Source organism: Triticum aestivum, chromosome 5D (assembly GCF_018294505.1).
Source record: "Triticum aestivum cultivar Chinese Spring chromosome 5D, IWGSC CS RefSeq v2.1, whole genome shotgun sequence".
NCBI classification, from domain to species: Eukaryota; Viridiplantae; Streptophyta; class Magnoliopsida; order Poales; family Poaceae; genus Triticum; species Triticum aestivum.
The window spans coordinates 213,790,116-213,815,472 of record NC_057808.1 but is presented as its reverse complement, the minus strand read 5'-3'; the positions used below and the strand labels follow the sequence as shown (position 1 = coordinate 213,815,472).

At 44.6% G+C, this 25,357-nt stretch overlaps 1 protein-coding gene across 1 annotated transcript; it reads right to left on the bottom strand.

The window, feature by feature from the left end:
• Nucleotides 1–20,347: 20,347 nt before the first annotated feature.
• LOC123120111 (calcineurin B-like protein 6) lies at nt 20,348–24,324 on the bottom strand. Its single transcript, XM_044540131.1, has 9 exons — nt 24,083–24,324; nt 23,702–23,868; nt 23,531–23,613; nt 23,365–23,424; nt 22,506–22,614; nt 21,752–21,804; nt 21,326–21,406; nt 21,126–21,238; nt 20,348–20,716 (listed from the first exon to the last, which is right to left on the bottom strand). The coding sequence occupies exons 2-9, from the start codon at nt 23,823–23,825 to the stop codon at nt 20,659–20,661; spliced, it is 681 nt and encodes a 226-aa protein (XP_044396066.1). The 5' UTR covers nt 23,826–23,868; nt 24,083–24,324; the 3' UTR covers nt 20,348–20,658.
• Between the last annotated feature and the right edge of the window lie 1,033 nt (nt 24,325–25,357).

The following is a 25,357-nucleotide window of genomic DNA, read 5'->3' as shown; positions in this document are numbered from 1 at the left end:
CAAATGGAGGAGAACAGTTCTGTCACTGAACACATACTCAAAATGTCTGGGTATCATAACCACTTGACTCAGCTGGGAGTTCAACTTCCAGTTGATAGTGTTATTGACAGAGTTCTTCAATCATTGCCGCCAAGCTACAAAGGCTTCGTGATGAACTATAATATGCACGGGATGAATAAAACGATTCCTGAGCTCTTCGCAATGCTTAAGGCCGCGGAGGTAGAAATCAAGAAGGAGCATCAAGTGTTGATGGTTAACAAGACCACTAGTTCCAAGAAAAAAGGCAAGGGAAAGAAAGGGAACTTCAAGAAGAATGGCAAGCAAGTTGCCACTCCCGGGAATAAACCCAAAGCTGGACCCAAGCCTGAAACTGAGTGCTTCTACTGCAAAGGGAGTGGTCACTGGAAACGGAACTGCCCCAAATACTTGGCAGATAAGAAGGATGGCAAAGTGAACAAAGGTATATTTGATATACATGTTATTGATGTGTACCTTACTAATGCTCGTAGTAGCGCATGGGTATTTGATTGGTTTGGTTGCTCATATTTGTAAATCGGAATAGGAGCTACGGAATAAACGAAGATTGGCTAAGGACGAGGTGACGATGCGCGTCGGGAATGGTTCCAAGGTCGATGTGATCGCCGTCGGCACACTACCTCTACATCTACCTTCGGGATTAGTTTTAGACCTCAATAATTGTTATTTGGTGCCGGCGTTGAGCATGAACATTATATCTGGATCTTGTTTATTGCGAGACGGTTATTCATTTAAATTGGAGAATATGGTTGTTCTATTAGTGTGAGTAATATCTTTTATGGTCATGCACCCTTGATGAATGGTCTGTTATTGTTGAATCTTGATCGTAGTGATACACATATTCATAATACTGATGCCAAAAGATGCAAAGTTGATAATGATAGTGAAACTTATTTGTGGCACTACTGTTTAGGTCATATTGGTGTAAAGCGCATGAAGAAACTCCATGCAGATGGACTTTTGGAATCACTTGATTATGAATCATTTGATACTTGCGAACCATGCCTCATGGGAAAGATGACTAAAACTCCGTTCTCCGGAACGATGGAGCGACCTAATGACTTATTGGAAATAATACATACCGATGTATGCGGTCCGATGAGCGTTGAGGCACGCGGCGGGTATTGTTATTTTCTGACCTTCACAGATGATTTGAGTAGGTATGGGTATATCTACTTGATGAAACACAAGTCTAAAACATTTGCGGGTATCGTTATTTTTTGACCTTCACAGATGATTTGAGTAGGTATGGGTATATCTACTTGATGAAACACAAGTCTAAAACATTTGAAAAGTTCAAAGAATTTCGGAGTGAAGTAGAGAATCATCGTAACAAGAAACTAAAGTTTCTACAATCTGATCGCGGAGGCGAATATTTGAGTTACGAGTTTGACCTTCATTTAAAAAAATGTGGAATTGTTTCACAACTCACGCCACCTGGAACACCACAGCGTAATGGTGTGTCCGAATGTCGTAACTGTACTTTATTAGATATGGTATGATCTATGATGTCTCTTACCGATTTACCACTATCGTCTTGGGGTTATGCATTAGAGACAGCTGCATTCATGTTAAATAGGGCACTGTAAATCCGTTGAGACGACACCGTATGAACTGTGGTTTGGCAAGAAACTTAAGATGTCGTTTCTTAAAGTTTGGAGTTGTGACACTTATGTCAAAAGGCTTCAGGCTGATAAGCTCGAACCCAAATCGGAGAAGTGCGTCTTCGTAGGATACCCTAAGGAAACAATTGGGTACACCTTCTACCACAGATCCGAAGGCAAGATCTTTGTTGCCAAGAATGGATCCTTTCTAGAGAAAGAGTTTCTCTCAAAAGAAGTGAGTGGGAGGAAAGTAGAACTTGATGAGGTAATTGTACCTTATCTCGAAATTGAAAGTAGCACATCACAGAAAACCGTTCCCTTGATGCATACACCAACTAGAGAGGAAGCAAATGATCATGATCATTAAACTTCAGATCAAGTTGCTACTGAACCTCGTAGGTCGACCAGAGCATGATCCGCACCAGAGTGGTACGGTAATCCTGTCCTGGAAGTCATGTTACCAGACCAAGGCAAACCTACGAACTATGAAGAAGCTATGATGAGCCCAGATTCTGATAAATGGCTTGAGGCCATGAAATCTGAGATAGGATCCATGTATGAGAACAAAGTATGGACTTTGGTGGACTTGCCTGATGATCGGCGAGCGATTGAGAATAAATGGATCTTCAAGAAGAAGACGGACGCTGATGGTAATGTTGCCATCTACAAAGCTAGACTTGCCGCGAAAGGTTTTCGACAAGTTCAAGGGGTTGACTACGATGAGATTTTCTCACCAGTAGCGATGCTTAAGTCTGTATGAATTATGTTAGAAATTGCTGCATTTTATAATTATGAAATCTCGCAAATGGACGCCAAAACTGCATTCCCTAATGGATTTCTTAAAGAAGAGTTGTATATGATGCAACCAGAAGGTTTTGTCGATCCTAAAGGTGCTAACAAAGTGTGCAAGCTCCAGCGATCCATCTATGGATTGGTGCAAGAATCTCGGAGTTGGAATATACACTTTGATGAGGTGATCAAAGCATATGGTTTTATACAGACTTATGGTGAAGCCTGTATTTACAAGAAAGTGAGTGGGAGCTTTGTAGCATTTCTGATATTATATGTGGATGACATATTGTTGATTGGAAATGATATAGAATTTCTGGATAGCCTAACAGTATACTTGAATAAGAATTTTTCAATGAAAGACCTCGGTGAAGTTGCTTATATATTGGGCATCAAGATCTATAGGGATAGATGAGACGCTTAATAGGACTTTCACAAAGCACATACCTTGATAAAGTTTTGAAAAAGTTCAAAGTGGATCACTCAAAGAAAGGGTTATTGCTTGTGTTACAAGGTGTGAAATTGAGTCAGACCCAAAGCCCGACCACTGCAGAAGATAGAGAGAAAATGAAAGTCATTCCCTATGCCTCAGCCATAGGTTATATCATGTATGCTATGCTGTGTACCAGACCTGATGTGTGCCTTGCCATAAGTTTGGTAGGGAGGTACCAAAGTAATCCAGGAGTGGGTCACTGGACAGCGGTCAAGAACATCCTGAAGTACCTGAAAAGTACCAAGGTTGTGTTTCTCGTTTATGGAGGTGACGGAGAGCTCGTCGTAAATGGTTACGTCGATGTTAGCTTCGACACTGACCCGGATGACTCCAAGTCACAAACCGGATATGTATTTATATTGAATGGTGGAGCTGCTAGTTGGTGCAGCTCCAAGCAAAGCGTCGTGGCGGGACCTATGTGTGAAGCGGAGTACGTAGCTACTTCGGAAGTAGTACATGAAGGATGAAGGAGTTCATATCCGATCTGGATGTAATACCTAGTGCATCGGGTCCAATGAAAATCTTTTGTGACAACACTGGAGCAATTGCCTTGGTGAAGGAATCCAAGTTTCACAAGAGAACCAACACATCAAGAGAAGCTTCAACTCCATTCATGAAAAGGTCAAGGATGGAGACATAGCAGACACGTTGACTAAGCCTCTTCCGCGAGCAAAACATGATCAGCACCAAGACTCCATGGGTGTTAGATTCATTACAATGTAATCTAGATTATTAACTCTAGTGCAAGTGGGAGGCTGAAGGAAATATGCCCTAAAGGCAATAATAAAGTTGTCATTTTATATTTCCTTATTCATGACAAAGGCTTATTATTCATGCTAGAATTGTATTGATTGGAAACTTAAATACATGTGTGAATACATAAATAAATACCGTGTCCCTAGTGAGCCTCTACTATACTAGCTCGTTGATCAAAAATGGTTAAGGTTTCCTAACCATAGGCATGTGTTGTCATTTTATAATGGGATCACATCATTAGGAGAAGGATGTGATGGACAAGACCCATCCGTTAGCTTAGCATATTGATCGTTCAGTTTATTGCTATTGCTTTCCTGATGACAAATACATATTCCTTCGACTATGAGATTATGCAACTCCCGGATACCGGAGGAATGCCTTGTGTGCTATCAAACGTCACAACGTAACTGGATGATCATAAAGATGCTCTACAGGTATCTCCAAAGGTGTTTGTTGAGTTGGCATAGATCGAGATTAGGATTTTTCACTCCGAGTATCGGAGAGGTATATCTGGGCCCTCTCAGTAATACATATCATAAGAAGCCTTGCAAGCAAATTGACTAAGGAGTTAGTTGCAAGATGATGTATTACGGAACGAGTAAAGAGACTTGCCGGTAACGAGATTGAACTAGGTATGAAGATACCGCGATCGAATCTCGGGCAAGTAACATACCGATGAACAAAGGGAAATTACATATGTTGTCATAAGGTCCGACCGATAAAGATCTTCGTAGAATATGTAGGAGCCAATATGGGCATCCAGGTTCTGCTATTGGTTATTGACCGGAGAGGTGTCTCGGTCATGTCTACATAGTTCTCGAACCCGTAGGGTCCGGACACTTAACGTTCGTTGACGATATAGTGTTATATGAGTTATATGATTTGGTGACCAAATGTTGTTCGGAGTCCCCAATGAGATCACGGACATGACGAAGAGCTCCGAAATGGTCCGGAGGTAAAGATTGATATATAGACAATGATATTCGGACATCGGAAGAGTTTCGGAATGCACCGGGTAGTTATTGGATCACCGGAAGGGGTTCCGGGCAACCCCTGGAAGTATATGGGCTATATGGGCCAAAAGAGGGGAGCACACCAGCCCACAAGGGGCTAGCGCGCCCCTCCTATGGCAGCCGGCCTAGGGGAGGAAAGGAAAGGGGGGATACGGCCTCCCCCTTCCTTTCTCTCCCCCCTTTCCTTTCTCCCGAAAGCAAATATGGAAGGGGCGGCCAAAGGCAGGAGCCCAAGTAGGATTTGGTCCTACTTGGGGTGCCTTTTGGCCTCTCCCCCCTCCCCCCCACCTATATATATGTGGGAGGGGGGCTCCACACATAACCACGACAATTGCTTAGCCGTGTGCGGCGCCCCCCCTCCACAGTTTAGTCCCTCGGTCATATTTTCGTAGTGCTTAGGCGAAGCCCTGCGAAGATAGCATCACCACCACCGTCACCACACCGTCGTGCTGTCGGAACTCATGCACTACTTCACCGTCTTGCTGGATCAAGAAGGCAAGGACATCACCGAGCTGAACGTGTGCTGAACACGGAGGTGCCGTATGTTCGGTACTCGATCGGTTGGCTCGCGTAGAAGTTCGACTACATCAACCACGTTAACAAACGCTTACGCTTACGGTCTACGAGGGTACGTAGACACACTCTCCCCCTCGTTGCTATGCATCTCCATGGATAGATCTTGCGTGTGCGTAGAATTTTTTTTTGTTTTCCATGCAACGTTTCCCAACATAAGCCTTATTATATCCTTCCTCAAAATAGCCTCCATACCTACCTATCATAGCATTTCCATATTCATTCCGAGATGTATTTCCATGCAACTTCCATTGTTAATATTTATATGACTTGAGCATTCATTCGTCATATTGCTTTGCATGAACATATAGAGCTGACATGATAGTTGTGGCAAGGCCATCATTCATCATTATAATACATGTTACGCTAGATCATTTCATATCTTGGTACACTGTTAGAGGCCTTCATTTGTAGTCATCATATTGTTCAATATGTTTATAAGTTATAAGTAAAATAAAAGTGTGATGACCATCATTATTAGAGTGTGCCCCTACATGAGGAAATGAATTAGAGGAGACTTATGAGTCCTGGAAAAGTGGGGATGAGGTCCATGAGGCCATTCAAAAAAAGGAGAGAAAAGAAAAAATAGAGATAAAGAGAGAGGGGCACACTATTCTTTTTCTACACTTGTGCTTCAAAGTAGCACCATGTATTTCATATAGAGACTCTCCATGATTTTCACTTTCATATACTAGTGGGATTTTTGCATTATTAGAACTTGACTTGCATATTATGATGACGGGCTTCCTCAAATGCTCGAGGTCTTCATGAGCAAGTAAGTTGGATGCACACCCACTTTTTTTTGAAATAAAACGAAGCTTTATTCATTAGAAATAACCAATACATCATTTGTGAGGATGCACACCCACTTAGTTTTAGATAGAGAGCTTTCATACACTTACTGATCAAGTGCATCCATTGCATGGCAATCCCTACTCCTCGCATTGACATCAATTGTAAGACCTCTCCATTGCCTAACGACCAAGCCTCGTTGACGTGAGACTTTTTTACCTTTTCGTCTTCCCTTATAAACCCCCATCATCATTATCTTTTCCATCCAAAGTGCTAAGTCCTTGGCTCACGCTCAAGTATTGCATGGGAGTTGAAAAAGCTGAAGCGAGAAAAAGTATGATTTAATTGCTTGGTTTGGCACTGATTTGTTCATGATTGATATCTTATGTTAGGAAGACTGAGTATGCCATGCTTACATGATTAAGTGGGTAGGGATAAATGTTTTTTAGCATTTTTATTTTGAAAGGCAATAATTGTTTGCTAATATGCTTGTGTGTTATTGTTTTGATGTCAAATTGATAGACTATTCCCTTGAATCACTCGTTTCCCGATATTCATATCACAAATGCATTACTTGATTAAGTACATGTTAGGTAGCATTCAACATCGAAAGTTCTTTTTTTATCATTCACCTACTCGAGGACTAGCAAGTATTAATCTTGGGGATGCTGATATGTCTACAATCTATAAATTTTTATTATTAAATGTTATTATATTATCACTTTTGTATGCTTTATATGCCATTTTAGATTATTTTTCTAGACTAACCTATTAATCTAGTCCCTAGTGTCGCTTCTTGTTTTTTTTTGCATATTTTGTGTTCCGCGGAAAAACCATACCTACTGAAGTACAAAGATGATGAAACTTTAAGGTGATTTTTTGGAACATAAGAGACCCTAGAAGCTTCGAGGGAGGACCAGAACACCTACAGGAGCCCACAAGCCAGGGGTGCGGCCTAGGGGGCGCCGACCTGACATGTGGTCCCCTCTCGGGGCTCCGTTTGCCCTAATTCCAGGCCTATAAATTTACATATATTCTGAAACCCTCAGAGCGAGACCCGAAACAATTATTCCACCATCGCAAGCCTCTGTTCTTCTGTGATCCCATCTGGAGCCCTTTTCGGTGCTTTGCTGGAGGGGGAAATCATTGGGGAGGCTATCTTCATCAACCTTGCTGCCTCCATGATGATGTGTGAGTAGTTCCTTCAGAACCTACGGGTCTATAGTAGTAGCTAGATGGCTCTCTCTCTCTCTCATGATCTTCAATACAATTATCTTCTCTAAGAGCAATCCGATGTAATCTTTTGCGGTGTGTTTGTTGGGATCCGATGAATTTTGGGATTATGATCAGATTATATGTTGAACTATTTTGAATTTCTTGAATCCTTTCTTCTGCGTAATTTTATATCTATGTATACTTTCCGATCTATAAGTCTTCTTTGGCCAATTGGATGAGTAGATCTTCACAGGGAGTGGTGCATAGTACTGGGTTCAACCTTGTGGTGATCTAGCCCAATGACAGAAAGGGCCAAGGCATGTATTGTGTTGTTGCTACTAAGGATAAAACGACGGGGTTCGATCATACTAATTGATCTTATTCTATCTACATTATGTCATCATACTTATTGTGTTACTCTGTTTGTATGAACTTAATACTTTGAGATGCATTACTAGATAACGGTCTTGGGATGGAGTAATAGTAGTAGGCGTCGGTAAGTTTAACGATGTACTTATGACGAACGTACTGCCTATGTAATTATTATGCCATGGATGATCATCATAACTATGCGAAATTCTACCAATTTCCCAACAGTAATTTGTTTACCCACCATTGCTATGCTTTCGGGAGAGATGCCACTAGTGAACCTATGGCCCCCGGGTCTATTCTCCATCAATACTAAAGTCTCCAATATTGCTCTTTTATTTGTTCTTTACTTTCTACCGCTCTTCATATCACTATTTGCTTTTAATCTTGTAACCGGCAGGAACAAGGCGAGTGACGACCACCTTGCTTTCTTTGGGTGCAAGCAATTGTTTTATTTGTGTGTGGGTGTTGCTAAAATTGTTCGTGTGCTACCTCGTACTGGTTCGATAAACCTTGGTTCTTAACTGAGGGAGATAATTCCTTCTGTTGTGCTACATCACCCTTCCTCTTCGGGAATCCAAACACTCTATCGTGAGTAGCATCGGCCTCGGCTCATGCAGAGGAAACTGGGGCATCGGCCCCGGGGTCGGGGTGGATGTTACAGGCTGGTCCGCGTGGGTGTGGAGTGGTAACAGTCAAATCCACACCACAACATGGACGACCACGCAACAGTCGGGGTGATGGTAGTTGGTGGGAAGATGACACACCCTTTTGCTAGCTCCATCTCAGCCTAACATGGAGTACTAGATGGCGTGACTACCAGAAGATTCATCATCAAAATGGTGCTTAGAACACTACTTCATGTTCGAGGCAAGAACTCTTGTTCTGACCTTGATTGGTTAGGCTCAGCGGCGGCAAATTGCGTCGTTACCTTGTTGGAGGCGTTGTCTCCTTACTGATATACTGGCCTTCAGTCATTCGTCTTGGTAAACAGGATGAAAATCCTTGTCTAGTCATCTTCGACTCGATGTGGCGTCAGCGGCATGAGGGCGTTTATTCCTTCTTAAAGGCGTTGTTATGGAAGAAATCGACTTAGTGCTAGGTGTTAAATTCACATCTTGTAATGATTTTACTTACCTATGTTAAGTACTATGCTTGTTGACGATTTTCGTCAACTTTAATAAAAATTACTATGTACATTGATGCAGAGGTGGGGTTTCAACCTCCTTTTCTAAAAAAAATAGCAACTTGTCATGCTTCTATTGGTATAGCGATACGAGGAATCAAGCAGTGGCACCGCCAGCAAGGGACTAATTCCAAAATGGTAGGTACATCAAAACTCTATATCCCCTCTCATTTTCGGTATTCATCGTCAAGACGTGAAATTATTCAAAAGACTGCCACAACAAATGTTTTCTATATATTTGTTTGAAGGGGGAAGACAGTAATGCTAATTTTGTGAGGGAAATACAATGATATTAATTTTCTATTTTGTGAGGGAAGAACAATGTTGCCTATTTTCTATTTTGTGAGGAAAAGACGGTGATGCCCATGATGTGGATTGCTCTAATCTTGTTCTTTGCTTTTATCCAAAATGTGGATTAGAACCAAGCCATGGTAGTGCGTGTTGGAATCTGCCTAAAGTGGGGAGGAAGGGGAGAACCTAAGATGGTGAATCTGTCGCCTTGGACTCCATGGTCACCCGTGTCACGTCTCCTGTAACAAACTCCATCGCTATTGGCCAATCTCTGGTGCACGTGAGAGTACACAAGTTCCCAATAGCATATGGGAAATACAGTGCGTGTTTTTTTTTTGCGAGGAATTAGGTGTTTGACTTAGAAGTAGAGATACAACGTGTTAGGCATCTCCCACGCCCTCCGTCCATCGTGGAGATGATATTTACATAAACCCGATGATATTTTGTCTGTTCAACTAAATTTTTCAATACCTAAAAAATATTATGCGAGGTCCCGGATGATAACCTCGTACGCATGACCGCCCTGGCCAGCTGGACCGTCGTTGTCGTCTACTCTGTTGTCGTCGTAGTGGTCCTTCCGATGGCAGAAAGTCACGTAGGGGCAGTGACAACCCTGATTGACCACCGCGTGTCACTCGCGGTGCAGCCGCTCGGCTTCCTCCACCGCTGCGGCATGGCCTTGTAGGTTGTGGACGCGGTAAGATGCACCCGCCCCTCGTCTTGCTCTTGTTGTGGACGAGAGCCGCGCGCAGCGACTCGACCACGCCGATCTTGACGAGTTGGTCAGTGGGACGGAGCCAGCACCACACTGGCGTCTCTGCGGTGGTCCTGGACCGGCCGAGGACCCAGGCCTCCACGAGCAGGTGTCCGACCCAGTCCGGCATGACGTCGCGAACACTGCTCGATCCTCCTTGGTCGACGTGGTAACGCCGCCTTCGCGGCCGAGGTATTGCAGGAGGCGCCTGCGCGTGTTCGCGGATGCTGAGGAGGGCTCCTGCTTCACGGCAACCGGGCACCGACAAGGCGGTGACGGTGGCACCCTTCCTTGCTGTGACAGAAGAAGGATGGCGATGACGCTACCTCGCCCTTGACGCGACGTTCAAATTTCGATGTCAGGGCCGCGCCGAGGGGAGGGGCTCCTGCTTGACGCAGTGGCGAGGCAGCGACGATGGCTCCTCCTTCACGCGGTGGACAGGCGACGAGGGAGGCGCCAGATGGGCCTGGTACTCCTCGTCTGTAGCGCCTGCCTCCGGAAGGAGGGCGGTTGTGCCTGGTCCTCCTCGTCGCCGGATATAGGATGATCTCCTCCTTGTCAATCAGGGTGGTGGAGATGGAAGGTCCTGCAGAATGTTGGCGGTGGCACGCCGATTCGGAGGGAGAGCCAGATCCACCCGCCTGCATAAAAAACCAGCCGCTCTAGCCGGACTTGCCATCACTACAGAGGATAGAGGAGAGGTGACGGTGGTGCGTAGATATGAGAGGAGCCAGGCAATGGGGTACGAGAGATGAGATGCATTTTGGGACACCAAAGGACTGCTTAAATAGTCGGGGCATGCGTAGAGACGCCGCTTCAATCCGACAGAACGGCCGGAATAGGATTTTCGGACGCCACATCCGCATTGAAGAAGTGCTTCCCTCCCGTCTGATTACGTCGCTCTGACCGGCATCAAGGCCATTGAGTCACGTCCTCTTTGGAGTGGCAGACCGCCATGAAAATGCGCAGTGACTGTTCTAGAACAGAATGTGCGGCGATGACTTTGGGTGAAGCCGAGCGTGGCATGAGTCCGGATGCCTGCAACCCCCTCCCCCTCCCCCTCAAAACCATTTTGCGAAAATTCGAACGAGCGAACACGTCCACGGATATTTGGGGCACCGCTATGGATGGCAAAAAACATCCAGACGTCTTGGCCCGAACATTTGCGGGCGATTTGAGGGACGGCGTAGGAGATTCCCTTATATCCCAAAATTTCTCAGTTTTCGAATTTGAACTATTAAAATAGGATTCATTGGATACTTTGCAATTTGCTTGTGATTGCTTGATCTTAACTAGTTTTGACTAGTAGTGGATTGAATTGATTGTTAATTGTAGCTCAAAACAATTTCTGAAATTAATTAGAACATTGAGCATGTCTGTAGAGATTACTTATAATGCAAAAAGGTGAGCTAAAAATGTGTGTGAAGCTTTGTTTCATAATACAGTGCACATAGATGTTTCAAAAGTCAAGATTCGTTAACCTGATCAAGATTATAGAGAAACTATCTATATCAATAATACTAATATATACAGCATGAGAAAATGCCCGATGATGTTATCAAATGATATGTATTTAATATTTTATCCGTGCAAAAAAATTCTAGATGTAGAAATTTTACTCACGAATGAATAGGCCCCACTCAATGTGCTAAAGCAAACAAGAATTCTTTCAATGCTCAATACCCCTATGAGTCTTAGGGTGGAGCCCACATGCTTAATAGAAATTGTTCTTTAATTCCTTATTACTTGGTCTCAGAACTATGACCTGGTCTTAAGATTTTGTTGCTAAGAACCCTTCTCACAATGCTTGAGGGTGGGTCTTAAGGCTATTTTGGGGCTTATAAGACCCATGTTTTTTCACATTGGAGACACCCTATACTTGGTCAAATTTGCAAAGTTTTGACTTTTAAGACCGAACCTTTGCACTAAGACCAACCCATAGCACATAGAAAACAAGTGCTTCTCTCTCCTCTTCATGTGAATGCAAAATCATGAATCTGAATGGTTGAAGAGAGAAAAAAAAGAAAACAATTCACACACGGACTCCAGCTGGCCCAAAGGAGTCTTAAGCACTCGGGTGCATTGAGCGTATTTTCAGCTTGCTATATAGTATTGGGTGGATCATACCTTAAGAACATCTACAGTCGGACCGCTGAAATCACCCCTCAAGCCGGCCCTATACGTTTGGGTTGTCTAGTACCCCTCAAACCCAGCCCATATCTCGGGCGGATATGGGGAGGTCCGGGCACCCCGGACGCGTCCGCCGTGTCAGATTCGATAGACCCGACCCACACCAAATCCCTCCAAATTGACATATTCCACCAAAATCAGTCGCCCTCCTCCCGCATCCGTCCTCTATTTCTCGCGTCCGAGACATCATCGTTCTCCACCCTTGTTGCCCGCATATGAGCCATCATAGATGACATTGCCGAGTACCCCGCCCCTTCCCCCAACAACATAGATGATGCATCAGTGTTGTCCATGGGGTCCCGTCATGAGGGTGAGTTGCAAGGCGGAGTAATTCACCTGGAGGGAGCGGCGTAGAAAGCAGCGCGAGTGGGAAGCAGCGGTGAAGGATGCTATAGACAAGGAGGTGGTCGACGCCGACATCGATGTGTCCGCTCCGGTCGCAACCAAGTTCGCGTCCGCCCCACCACCTAGAAGGAAGGTGCCATCCGCCCTGGTCATGACCGACTCCGTTCAGCTAGAAGATTGGCTAGTTACGCATGGCTGGGCGCAATAGGAGGCGCTAGAGGTGGTGTATGACTCGTCGCAACTCGAACGGGCGAGGATAGCTTCAGGAATCGCCGGCTCCGGATCTTCCCAGGTCTTGCTCGATGAAATGACGGAGCAAGACACGGTATAATTTTTGCCCCTCTTCATATTTATTCGTTTGCTTGTTCAGTATGACACTGAATCAATTTAGGGATGCATATGCCATTGAATCATTTTAGTATTGCATATGCCATCAAATCTTTTTGTTGCATACATCATTAGTGATCATGATCATTTTAGGAGGCTATCATGATGGACATGATCAATGATGGTCAAGAGCCTATGCATTATGACTTGGGGGATATCAACTCTCCTACATATGATGTTGGGCAAACGTCGACCACTCGTAAACATAAAAAAAGATACCAAAGATAAGAGGTCCGACAAGCAAGCAGGATCTTTTCTTGTGTGAAGTTTGGTTGGCCACAAGCATTGGCCCTATATGTGGAACTAAGCAAAAGGGCGGCAATTATTGGGAAAAGATCCACAAGCATTACCATGTACACGAGGAATATGTGGATCCTAACCCTATCCATAGCACCCACAATGAGGCCTCTCTCCAACGTATATGGCCCATCGTCCAAGAGAGCGTGAACAAGTTTTGCGGCCAATATTCTTCCATGGTTGGCCGGAACCAAAGAGGTGTTGGAATCAAGAGTCATGTAAGTTGACTTACTTCATATTGTCATCATTTGCATTGTTGGCTATGTTTGTTGTGTTCTCATGAGTGATTATTGTTTGTTACATGGGTTTGGCGGCCACTTTGTATGAACAAACAGAGGGGAAGGCATTCACTATGCTCCATTGTTGGTTGAAATTGAATGAGAAATTGAAAGTGCAACTAATCGGCTGGCGGTTTTGGTAATTAATAACAACATATACATCATTGAACTAATGCCTATTGAAAGATTATTTCAGGAAATTCAATGTAGGTATGACAAGGAAATGTGAATGTGGACCCCTCAGATACAAAAGAACATGGCTTGGCAAAAGCTCCAAGACTCTACATTTTTGGTTAACTGACCCAAGATCACATTGAGTCCTTAGGAAAGCCAATACTATTAAAAGGGGGTGAGGTTTTGATCGTGAGTCATTTGCTCAAGTTCTTGAAGATATTGCTCCAAAACCCTCAGCCACACCCTCACAATCCAATCTGTCCAAAACCCTAAAGTTATTCTCGGTCTCACCGGAACACTTACATCCGGACCCACCGAGATACACTGGACATAGCCGCTGCCTAAACCCTAGAAACTCGGTCTCACTGAGATGACATCCGGTCCCACCGAAATGTGCGTGCCAACTCTCTGTAACCCATTGTGTTCATTTCGGAATTACCGAGTGAAAACGATCGAAGTTGCTGAGATTTGGAAAGTGCTTAGGTCATCACTAATCGGTCCCACCGAGTGGATTCATCCGGTCTCACCGAAGCGTATGAAGTTCAAACCTTTTACATGAGTTGGTCCCACCGAGTTTTTCACCCGGTTCCACCCAAGTTGTGCATAAATTTGTGTAACGGCTAGATCTTTGGTGATAGCTATATATACCCCACCCACACCACCTACTCCCAACGAGAGCAACCAGGATGAAGCCACCACTTCCCATATCCATTTTCTGAGAGAGAACCACCTACACTTGTGTTGAGATCAAGGGATTCCACTCCAATCATGTGATCCTTCATTTCTAGCCTCCCCAAGTTGTTGTCCACTCCAATCATTCTCCCAACACCATGCCAAATCTGTGAGAGAGTGATTGAGTGTTGAGGAGACTATCTTTTGAAGCACTAGAGCAAGGAGTTCATCATCAACAAAAACATCTATTACCTTTTGGAGAGTGGTGTCTCCTAGATTGGTTAGGTGTCACTTAGGAGCCTCCAAAGCTTTTGGAGTTGAACCAAGAGTTTGTAAGGGCAAGGAGATCGCCTACTTCGTGAAGATCGACCCGAGTGAGGCTAGTCCTTCATGGACGTAAGCCATGATGGCATAGACAAAGTTGCTTCTTCGTGGACCCTTCATGGGTGGAGCCATCTGTGTACTCGCACAACCGTTGCCCCGTGGGTTGAAGTCTTCAACATGGATGTATGATAGCACCACCTATCGGAACCACGCCAAAAATCTCCGTGTCTTTGTTGTGTTTGATATCTCCAATCCCCTCCTTTATGTTCATATGCAAAGTCTTTACTTTCCTCTACCTACTATCTAGACTTGCATGTGTAGGGTGTTGCTTAACTTGTGTGAATTGCTAAAAGTTGTCAAGAACTAAAGTTGGGAAAAGGCTAAGTTTTATTTGGTCAAGTAGCCTAATCAAACCCCCCCCCCCTATAAACCTACTTGTGATCCTATAAAAACCAAAGTGGCAACATGTAACGCCCACGATGCGGCTATATCTCCCACGTGTCGAGGCACGACTTAGAGGCATAACCGCATAGTGGTTTTGTCGCAAGAAGGGTCATCTTCACACAATCCCATGTAATGAACAAGAATGGGATAAAGAGTTGGCTTACAATCGCCACTTCACACAATACATAAATATAATGCATACATCATCCAAAATACACGCATATAGACCGACTACGGTCAAAATCCAGATGAAAATAAGACAACCCCAAATGCTAGATCCTCGATCGTCCCAACTGGGCTCCACTACTGATCATCAGGAAAAGACACATAGTAACGACCACGTTCCTCGTCGAACTCCCACTTGAGATCGACCCCATCATCTGCACTGGCATCGTCGGCACCTGCAACTGTTTTGGTAGAATCTGTGAGTCACAAGGACTCGGCAATCTCACACCCGCGAGATCAAGACTATTTAAGCTTATAGGGAAGGATGGTGTATTTAGGTGGAGCTGCAGCGGCAATAAGCATATATGGTGGCTAACAAACGCAAAAGAGAGCGAGAAGAGAAACAACGGAACGGTCGTCATCTAGCAATGACCAAGAAGTGATCCTGAACTCCTACTTACGTCATTCATAACTCAAACCGTGTTCACTTCCCGGACTCCGCCGAGAAGAGACCATCACGGCTACACACGCAGTTGATGTATTTTAATTGGGTCAAGTGACAAGTTTTCTACAACCGGACAATAACAAATTCCCATCTGCCTCATAACCGCGGGCACGGCTTTCAAAAGATAATACCCTGCAGGGGTGTCCCAACTTAGCCCATCATAAGCTCTCACGGTCAACGAAGGATAAACCTTCTCCCGGAAAGACCCGATCAGCCTCGGAATCCCGGTTTACAAGACATTTCGACAATGGTAAAACAAGACCAGCAAAGCCGCCCGATGTGCCGACAAATCCCGATAGGAGCTGCACATATCTCGTTCTCAGGGCAACACCGGATGAGACATCCTACGAGTAAAACCAGACCTCGAGTTTCCAAGAGGGGGCCCCGCAGTCTACTCAGTTTGGACCAACACTCGAAGGAGCACTGGCCCGGGGGGTTAAAATAAGATGACCCTCGGGCTCGCGAAAACCCGGGGGAAAGGCTTAGGTGGCAAATGGTAAAACCAAGGGTGGGACTTGCTGGAGGAGTTTTATTCAAGGCGAACTGTCAAGGGGGTCCCATAAATCACCCAACCGCGTAAGGAACGCAAACTCAAGGAACATAATCCCGGTATAACAGCAACTAGGCGGCAAGAGTGGAACAAAACACCAGGCATAAGGCCGAGCCTTCCACCCTTTACCAAAATATATAGATGCATTAATTAAATAAGAGATATTGTGATATCCCAACATATCCATGTTCCGACATGGAACAGACTTCAACTTCACCTGCAACTAGCAACACTTTAAGAAGGGCTGAGCAAAAGCGGTAACTTAGCCAAACAACGGTTTGCTAGGAAATGATGGTTAGAGGCTGACATGGCAATATGGAAGGCATGATATAGCAAGTGATAGGTAGCGCAGCATGGCAATAGAGCGAACAACTAGCAAAGCAAAGATAGAAGTGATTTCGAGGGGGTGGTCATCTTGCCTGCAAGGTTCTCAGAGTTGTCGAAATCTTGATCCTCGTAAGCGTACTCAACAGGTTCCTCGTTCACGAACTCGTCTCCCGGCTCTACCCAAGACAAGAACACAAGCAATGGAACCACAATCAATCACGAGAAATTCACAAGCAACATGATGCAAAACATGTATGATATGCGAGATATGATATGCGATGCATATGCGTGCTCCGGGAGGAAAATGATGAACAAGGCAGTAACTTGGCAAACCAAGCATGCCACTGGAAAGATGAGATGATTTCGGTCGAAATCGATATAAAGATCACCGGAAACGGATGCACGGTTTGCAAATGGGAAGCAAAACAAGAATGACACGAATTTGCGATTAACAGCATGATAGCACCTAAAATGCAATAAGCAACAATGCTAGAGCACTCCAAAATAGCAACAAAGCATATGAAAGTAATCTACAGGAGATGCTTGACAAAAGATGAACACTGAGCTATGGCTAGTTCACAACATAACAAGCTCAAACAAGCATGGCAAAAGTGCAAAAGATAACAGGATCACAGACTTGGTGAAATTACTGGACATGGCAGAAAACAGTATCAGGTAGCAATGTTCAGAGCACGAAATCAACAAGCTACAGGAACTTAACATAGCAAAACAAGGCATGGCAGTATTATACTAAATGCATATGACAAAAGTCCCTTACTGACCATAAGCCAAAAAGGACCAGAAGATATGATGGCAAGCATGTAAACATAGCAAGTTTCGTTAACAGGTTACAGACAGCAGAAAACAGAGCATGGAAGAAATAATAATATGAAGGCATCTTGGTGAGCTTGATGCACTCACCGCAAAGCAATTCATGGAAAAGCAAGCATACCTACAGCAAGATGGCATGCTTATGAAGCTATCCATGGCAAGAACAAAAGCATAGCATGTATGGATCAACTACAATAAGCTTGGCAAATTGCATATCATGTTAAGAATCTGCCAGAAATATTTTATAGCAAAAGTAGAGCAAGATTGAGTCATGCTATGGTACTCCATAATTACAAACAAGGGCAGGAATGGATCAATTACAACAATATTTATAAAACATCCTTAGTAAACATCTCCAAAATATGCATGTATCTCTCGGTAGCATCAAGTTTACATGGCAATAAAATATCAGCAGACAAGGACGGAGAAAACACCGTCCCTGAAATCAGAAACATTACGGGGCCTAGTTTGCATGCTTGTGCTAGTCACCACAGAGATCACAAAAATACATGGCATACACCACTGGAAAGATGGCATGGCATACAACAAAACACATGTAGAGCTCATGCCCATAAGATGCACAGATTAAATGATACAAAAATGACAAATCTCCAAGTTCTGATAAGAACCAGAAGAAAACAGCAACTAGCCCTCTTGCAACAGAGATTTGGGCATCAAGATGACCTTTAATGAACATGGTGCAATTGAACAAAATGTAGAGCATCATGAGACGAACAATTCAATATATTACACGCACGAAACGGAGCTACATGCAAGGAGTTATGCACTGTTGAACATGGGCATGTATTGTGAAAGATCAATGACTAAAGTCAACCGCTACAGTGCCCGGTCGGATCTGGCGAAGGAGCTTGGGCTCGGGCGACGCTCGCCGGCGTGGAGGAGGGCGCGGCGGCCGGAGGAGACGGCGGGGCCGGCGCGGGAGGAGGAGGACGGCGCGGGTAGCCGGAGGGAGAGGACGGCCGGCGACGGCGCGGCGAGGCGACGGCGGCGGCGCGGCGAGGCAATGGCGGCGGCGCGCGCGGCAACGGCAACGGCGATGCAGGCGGCGGCGGGGCACGGCGGAGGCCGGGCGGCAGCTCGGGGCCCGGTCGCGCGCGGGCGGGCCGCGGCGGCGCGGTGCGTGGTGGCGTGCCACGTGGTGGGCGGCGAGTGGTCCGGGGCGGCGGCGCGAAGTGTCCGGCCGGCGTACGGACACGTCCGGCGCGGTGAGGGACGAATTTTAGGGTTTCGTCTGAGATTGTATCGGGAGGGGATGAACTTAAATAGCTAGAGGGAGCTAGGAGGCTCCAAATGAGGTGCGGTTTTCGCCCACACGATCGTGATCGAACGACCTACAGCATGGAAGAGATTTTGGTGGGTTTTGGGCTGGTTTTTGAGGGGGTTTTTGCTGGAACACATAGAAGGCATCTGCGGTTACCCGGTTAACCGTTGGAGTACCAAACGACCTCCAAATGGAACGAAACTTGACCGGTGGTCTCCGGGTGGTATACTAAGGCCACTTGACAAGCCTCGGTCCATTCCGAGAATGTTTGATACCCGCTCACGAAAGAAAACAAGAGGGGTGCACCGGAGGAGAGAGGAGCGCCGGATTGCAAAACGGACAACGGGGAAAATGTTCGGATGCAAGAGGCGAACACGTATGCAAATGTAATGCACATGATGACATGATATGAAATGCATGACATGAACAAAATGCAAAACGAAAACAAAACCCGACCACGAAGGGAATATCATATCACATAGCCGAAAATGGCAAGAGTCGGAGTTACAAATATGGAAAGTTACATGCGGGGTGTTACACAACAGCTCATCGATGACCTCGAGAACGACAACAAGAAGGTGAAGAAAAATGATGGCTCAAGCTCCCAACAATCTATTGGATTGGATGACAAAGATGAGGAAGGTGGAGGGGAGGAGGGCCAAGCCACCGCGCCAAAGATGAACTGCTAAGTGATGGGAAACAAGTGGGAGAAGGGTAGGGCCGTGCGTGACGCTGCAACGAGCAAAATTGTCCCCCACATGGAAGAGCATTTTCTCCACCAAAGGAGGAGAAGAAGGAAGGGAGATAGAAAGCTCTTCTTGGATGCGCAAAAAGAAAAGATGGTTAGGAGCGGGAGAGGATGAACAATAAGTTGCAGCATCGGAAGGAGAATCGACTTGAAGGAGGCGTATGTCAAATAGGAGCTGGAGAAGGCAAAGACTTTTGGATCAATTGAGCTCGAGAAAGGGAGGTTGCAACTAGCCCCGGACACGGAGGATTCGAAGATCATGTTGCCAACGCTTCCCTCTTGGATCCGAAAGGCAATAAGTGACTTGAGGCAAAGGGAGATGAACGGGCGCAATGCAAACACCCAATGATTCATTCTTGTATCGCATGTTTATCAATTGTCATATTTTCTTTTGCCATGTGTTGAATTGTGCTTTATTTTGCATTGCTAAATTGGCGATGAATTTGTGATATATGATGGACCTGCATGGATTCAAGGGTTTCAATATTAGGGGTGTGCTTGCCGAGTAGGACAAATGAGAAGCAAGCTATCTGGGGACACGCCGGCGGACGTTTAGGGGTGCAGATTTTACAGAGTCCGGCTATAGATGCTCTAAGGTTGACTTAAGATGTACACAGCGGTGCTTACCACCGTAACCAACCATGACCAACAGCCATGTTAAGACCAAGAAACATAAGGATGGGCAATTATCACCACACATAGGAAGAGCAACCATGTCAACACAAACACCCTATGCAGGCACTTGCTTCGGACAAGGCATGCCAAACAATGCAAATGTGTAAAGTAAAAAGAAAAAGACAAAGCTTCACCTGAAGAATATCAAGGCGTCACCAAAGTCGTAACGTATATTTCACCTTAAAGAAAGAAAAGCTTCCAGCTATGCAGCCACTAAAACTGGACGATGGCACGGGAGTACAAGCAACACCACAAGAACAACCAAATGAATGAACGAAAGAGTAGAACGATAAAATATAACTGCTGATTATCAGTTGCTACTCGCATGAGCAACTAGGTATATGAAGAGCGTTTATACATAAGGAACAGTTAATTCTAGATTATACTCGGGTATATACAAAAGAAGAGCCCTCACACGAGGAGATTGCTGGGAATTCACATTTTAAAGAAGTGAAAAAATTACAAGAATTGTTCAAAGCACAAGAAGGATATCGCCAAAAAGGAATAAAGAAATAAAAATACACAAGGTCCACCTACGACATGGTCTGCCGTGGCCTTTCACAAGCTTCAGTGGTAACCTAGAAACTGGATTCTCAAGCATCCTCGACCTGAGAGTTGAAGACAAAGCTTGGAAATGTTGTGGTAATATCCCTGTTGATGAAATATTTTATAATTAGAACAAATCCACAGTTATTAATCAAGCCGTAAGAAGGGAATCAAACTGTTGTTACTGCTGTGCAAAATAAAGGGACCTGTTTTCTGACTCTGAATGTTTAATCTCGAACCACATCAGCATTTTCGACCTAGTTTCGAGTTACAACCATGTATATTATTCACATGCTGTGCCCCTCTGCTAATCGAGCAAGTTGAATTATAGTACTCCAAAGTTAAATGGGCTATGTTCTGTGAGATCAGAAAATGCAGAGCAAATCGATCCTTAAGAATTTAGCATGCTGAACTTCACACATGTATCCCACGGAGATGAAGTAGGTACTGATCAGTAAGACAACTTGACTCAAGTTGTGGGGTGGGGGGGACAAACAGGGTCAGCCATACAGACCTTAGATATGGGAGTGTCATATTCTTCAACAAAGATGGATGCCTCAAGACAAGATTGCGCCATTCCTCCTTGTCGATTTTACCATCGTGCTTTGTATCTGCTTCCTCAAATGTCTAGCGATGAAGAAAAAAATTGCCCCCTTAAGCAAAAGAATAAATTCAACAGACATACATCATAGCAAAAGTATACTCTAAGTATACCTTGTCGATAATACCCTCTATAACCTCATCAGAAAGGTTCATTCCTGATTCAGCAAGTGTGGCAACCACCATTTGCTTCACCTGACAATTAAGAAGGCACACAATGACTTTTTCCCAAGGTGATTGCTCCTAGCTGAACTTTATGTTATATAGACATGCTTTCTCCAAGCACAAAAAAAAGGAGTAACATTAAGATGGAAGGATTGCAGAAGGGCGTCAGTTTCTATGTATGAGTGCTTCACACGGTTAACTCGATTTAGTTATTGCTGACACGCATAGCTCTCTCACCACACTTACTTTTCACTGTCACTAAAATAAATTCCTTGAACAGGAACACGATTGACAGTATGAACAAATGGACTACTAGCTCATAACAAAATACAAGAGAACAGAAAGAGTTCACAATAGGCAAAATGAAGGTAGTACCTCTTGCTTTTCAATGAAACCTTGTTGTTTGAGATCATAGAGTTTGAAAGCAACTGCAAGTAGTTCATATATGGCATAAGATTAGAAGAACAGATGATTTAGTATGACACAAGCATAAATTCTGACCGATGCAAATGCTATGCATACAAGAACTCAAGAAGAGATTGAGACAAAAGGGCATTCGTGTGCTTGCATGCAAGAAACCAAAGAAGAAATTTGAACGCAACATGGCCCAAGTAATAACAGATGAGTGTGTATGAACTGTCTAAGACTGGGATCCATAAGTATCTACACACCACCCTCCCTCGGCCCCTCACTTCCAGGGTGGTCTCCACATACAACTAAACTAAAAGAGATAGTGTCTAGCTGCAAGCTGCAACCACTAGGATTCCAATGATAGTTCGTCTAAATTACAGGGTTGAGTATATCAATGATAACAGTTTGTGTGCTCCACATACAACTAAATTAAAAGAGATAGTGTCTGGCTGCAAGCTGCAACCACTAGGATTCCAATGATAGTTCGTCTAAATTGCAGCGTTGAGTATATCAATGACAACAGTTTGTGTGCATCTGCCAATGAAGTCAACAGCCAGCTAGCTTTTCATATTCATTTTCTAAGCAGCAATAATTGAAGATCCATGTCTTGGAAAATTGTCACATCGAAGAGGGAAAAACTAGACTTAATCCTCGCTGAACCATGTCACATTATCTAGGTAAATAAATGAAAATAAATAAATAAAGCATGATGGCTTACAATCAATTTTGTCATCAACTGGTGCATTAGGATGGAATACAGAAAGAGCTCGCACAAATTCTTCAAATTCGAGAATCCCATTGTGCTTCGTGTCGAACAAATCAAACACCTAAATAGATTAAAGTACAGCATTAATAAGTATTGACATCAGATCATCAAAAAGAATTGTGTTATATGTCCATGTTCACGAAGTAATGATTTGTAACAGCAGCAGGAAGTGGTAAGTTAAGTCCTTGCAAATTTGCCTATTTCATATTTATATATAACCATGTTTTTAGAGTAAGCCTACCTTTGCAGATTTTGGTTCTCATTATAATATTGATATAGGAATAATAGCATAAGATGGAATAAATATTCATAATTTAGATACACAAGTGTACTTATCTACTATGTATGTTTATTGTTTTAAGGTTTTTCCTATTTCGTTATATCATTATTATAGATTAGAGCTCAATTAGCATTAGTTTTAGGCTGCCATAACTTATGACACGATAAAGCTACTCAAAAGTTAGCTAGTGCATGGTGAAATGCCGAAATGCTGCGTCAGCAACTGGAGACATGTGGGAGTGCAAACCCAAACACATAACACATGTGACATGGCAAATGACCAAAACTTCAAAGCTCAAACTTATAGTGTTTTAGATAACTCCACGGAAAACTGCCTCACTGCCAATGTTCATACTGCATTCAAGATGCTTCCATGCCATATATAAGTACGAAACGCTACATGAAAGGTGAACCAAATAACCAATAGCGCAAAAGAACAAATAAAACGAGTACCAACCGAATATCACGAACAAAACAACATGGACTTTTTGTGACAACATAACTCCATTAAACAGAAGCCACGCAGACATACCCGGTCAGCAAACATGCTATCTTTCCTGTTAGTCTTAAACAGCGCCAGTTGGAATTCTTCCTGCATATACAACAGGCAAGGCCTTGGTATGAGATTGAGCTCTATGGGAGTGCAAGTTGTCAGCAACCACACTACACACCCAACGAAATCGGCATAACTTACTAACTTTATTAATCACACCATCATCAACCACAGCACTGCTGATCTTCTTGAACAGCTCATACAATGCCTCAATCTCATTTACGCTAACTGCACAACAAGGAATTTATAAATGGAGGTACGAGATATTGGCTGATCCAGTAAATGGAGGTAAGAAACTGGAGACAAAGAAACATACAAACTGTTTCCCTTGCCAGACGCTCAGGATCCTCGAGGCCCTTGGGACGATTTGGTATGTCGAGATCGCAGCACTTGAGCATGAGAGCAGCGAGCCGTCGCAACCCTTCCGGGAAATCCACCATTTCACACTCCACCAGAAGCCAGATCAACGCGGCTCACACACACCTGCGACGATCAACAAGGAGATGCGAAATCAAGCCAGATATAGAAATCCCTTGGATTCCTCGCGCATTCTCGCCTCAATCGCGCTCTCCTCCGGCGCCCTTACCCCTCCACGGATCGGGGTCCCCGCGCCGCGCGACGCGAGGAGAAGCGCGACGACGGCCGATGACACCAAGATTGATGAATTGGGGATTAGGGAGATGAGTTGGGGTGTCACCTCATTGAGCCATCCCTGCGGCGGAGTGTGGGTACGGGAGCGACGGTCGCCGGCGCTGAGGCAGACGAGGCGGTGATGGGAGAGGCGAGAGGAGGAGGAAGAGGAGCGCCACGTCAGCGGTTCTGGAACCTGCGGAGGATGCCGTCGGGATCTGAACCTGGGGAGGATGCCTATCGAGCCATCGCTCGTCTCTCCCGCACGTCCGCTCTTCCTGTCGATTTTTTTTTAGCAAAACCTGTCGATTGCTATCGTGGGTGCGTCGCTCATCCTGGGCCGGCCCATTAAAACAGAAATCACTCGGCTCCACCTAGCATGCCAGTCAAGAAAATTTTCTATTTCTCAAAAAAAAAACTCAAGAAAAAAAATCTGAAATGGGCATGGCGAACCAACCTGGCATGTGAACCGACTTTGATTGTACAGTGTTAAAAGAAAATCTGAACCGGGCATGTTGACGTCAACTCGGAAATAAAGAAGTAAAGGCACGTAGCATATTAATTCTTGAATATCAATATACACACGGGACGCTCGTACCTTTTGGCTCGACTGAGCACCCAGCCGCCATAGCGTTTCTTGTGCCTCCCGCGGCGTTGCCGCCGGTCTACGTCGTCATCTGTGGTCTTAGGGTCATGAAGGCGCGGTGGATCCCGGCCCCTGCCGACAAGAGGGCTTCGTTTTTTGATATTTTTTGAGTTTATTAAGGTTTGTGTCTTGCTTGGAGAGATGAGGCGGCGGCGGACTCTCTGAAGATGGAATAAGATTCTTCCTGCTTAGCCCCTGTACTGGTGGTGTTTATAGCATCATCGGAGGGCGCGTGAAGGTTTGTCTCCGATGGATCTCACGGGATCCGGTTGGTGTTTGTCTTCGGTGGATTTACTTGGGTCCAGTCTTTGTTTGTTTGTGTTCATGTGTATACAGGTTGGATCCTTCTGATTTATGCTTCTCTTCATCGACGGGCGGTTGCTCTTCTGACTGGTCCTATGTGGCCTTAACACGACGACTTCTCAACTATCTACTACAGCAAGGTTTACCCAGCTCCGACGAGAGAGGGGCGATGACAGCGTCGCGCCTTCGGCTCGCTCCAGTGCTTGTAGTCATCGATAGGTGGTCTACAAACCTGAATGTACTTTTTACTTTTGGTGTTTTCTGTACTACCTTGACAGTTGATGAATAGATCCAAAGTTTTCCTCGCAATTTTTTTATTGAATATCAATTACTAGTATTCTAGAAAAAGAATATCTATTGCTGGTAATCTTGTGGACGTGCCTATTAGACAAA

What these genes read in the sequence shown, in the direction of transcription:
- LOC123120111 (XM_044540131.1), bottom strand. Translation starts at nt 23,825, where the DNA reads ATGGTGGATTTCCCGGAAGGGTTGCGACGGCTCGCTGCTCTCATGCTC. An exon ending in ATGATGGTGTGATTAATAAA is followed by an intron (nt 23,425 to 23,530) that starts GTTAGTAAGTTA and finishes TTGTATATGCAG; the next exon opens with GAAGAATTCCAACTGGCGCT. An exon ending in ATAGCATGTTTGCTGACCGG is followed by an intron (nt 22,615 to 23,364) that starts GTATGTCTGCGT and finishes TAATCTATTTAG; the next exon opens with GTGTTTGATTTGTTCGACAC.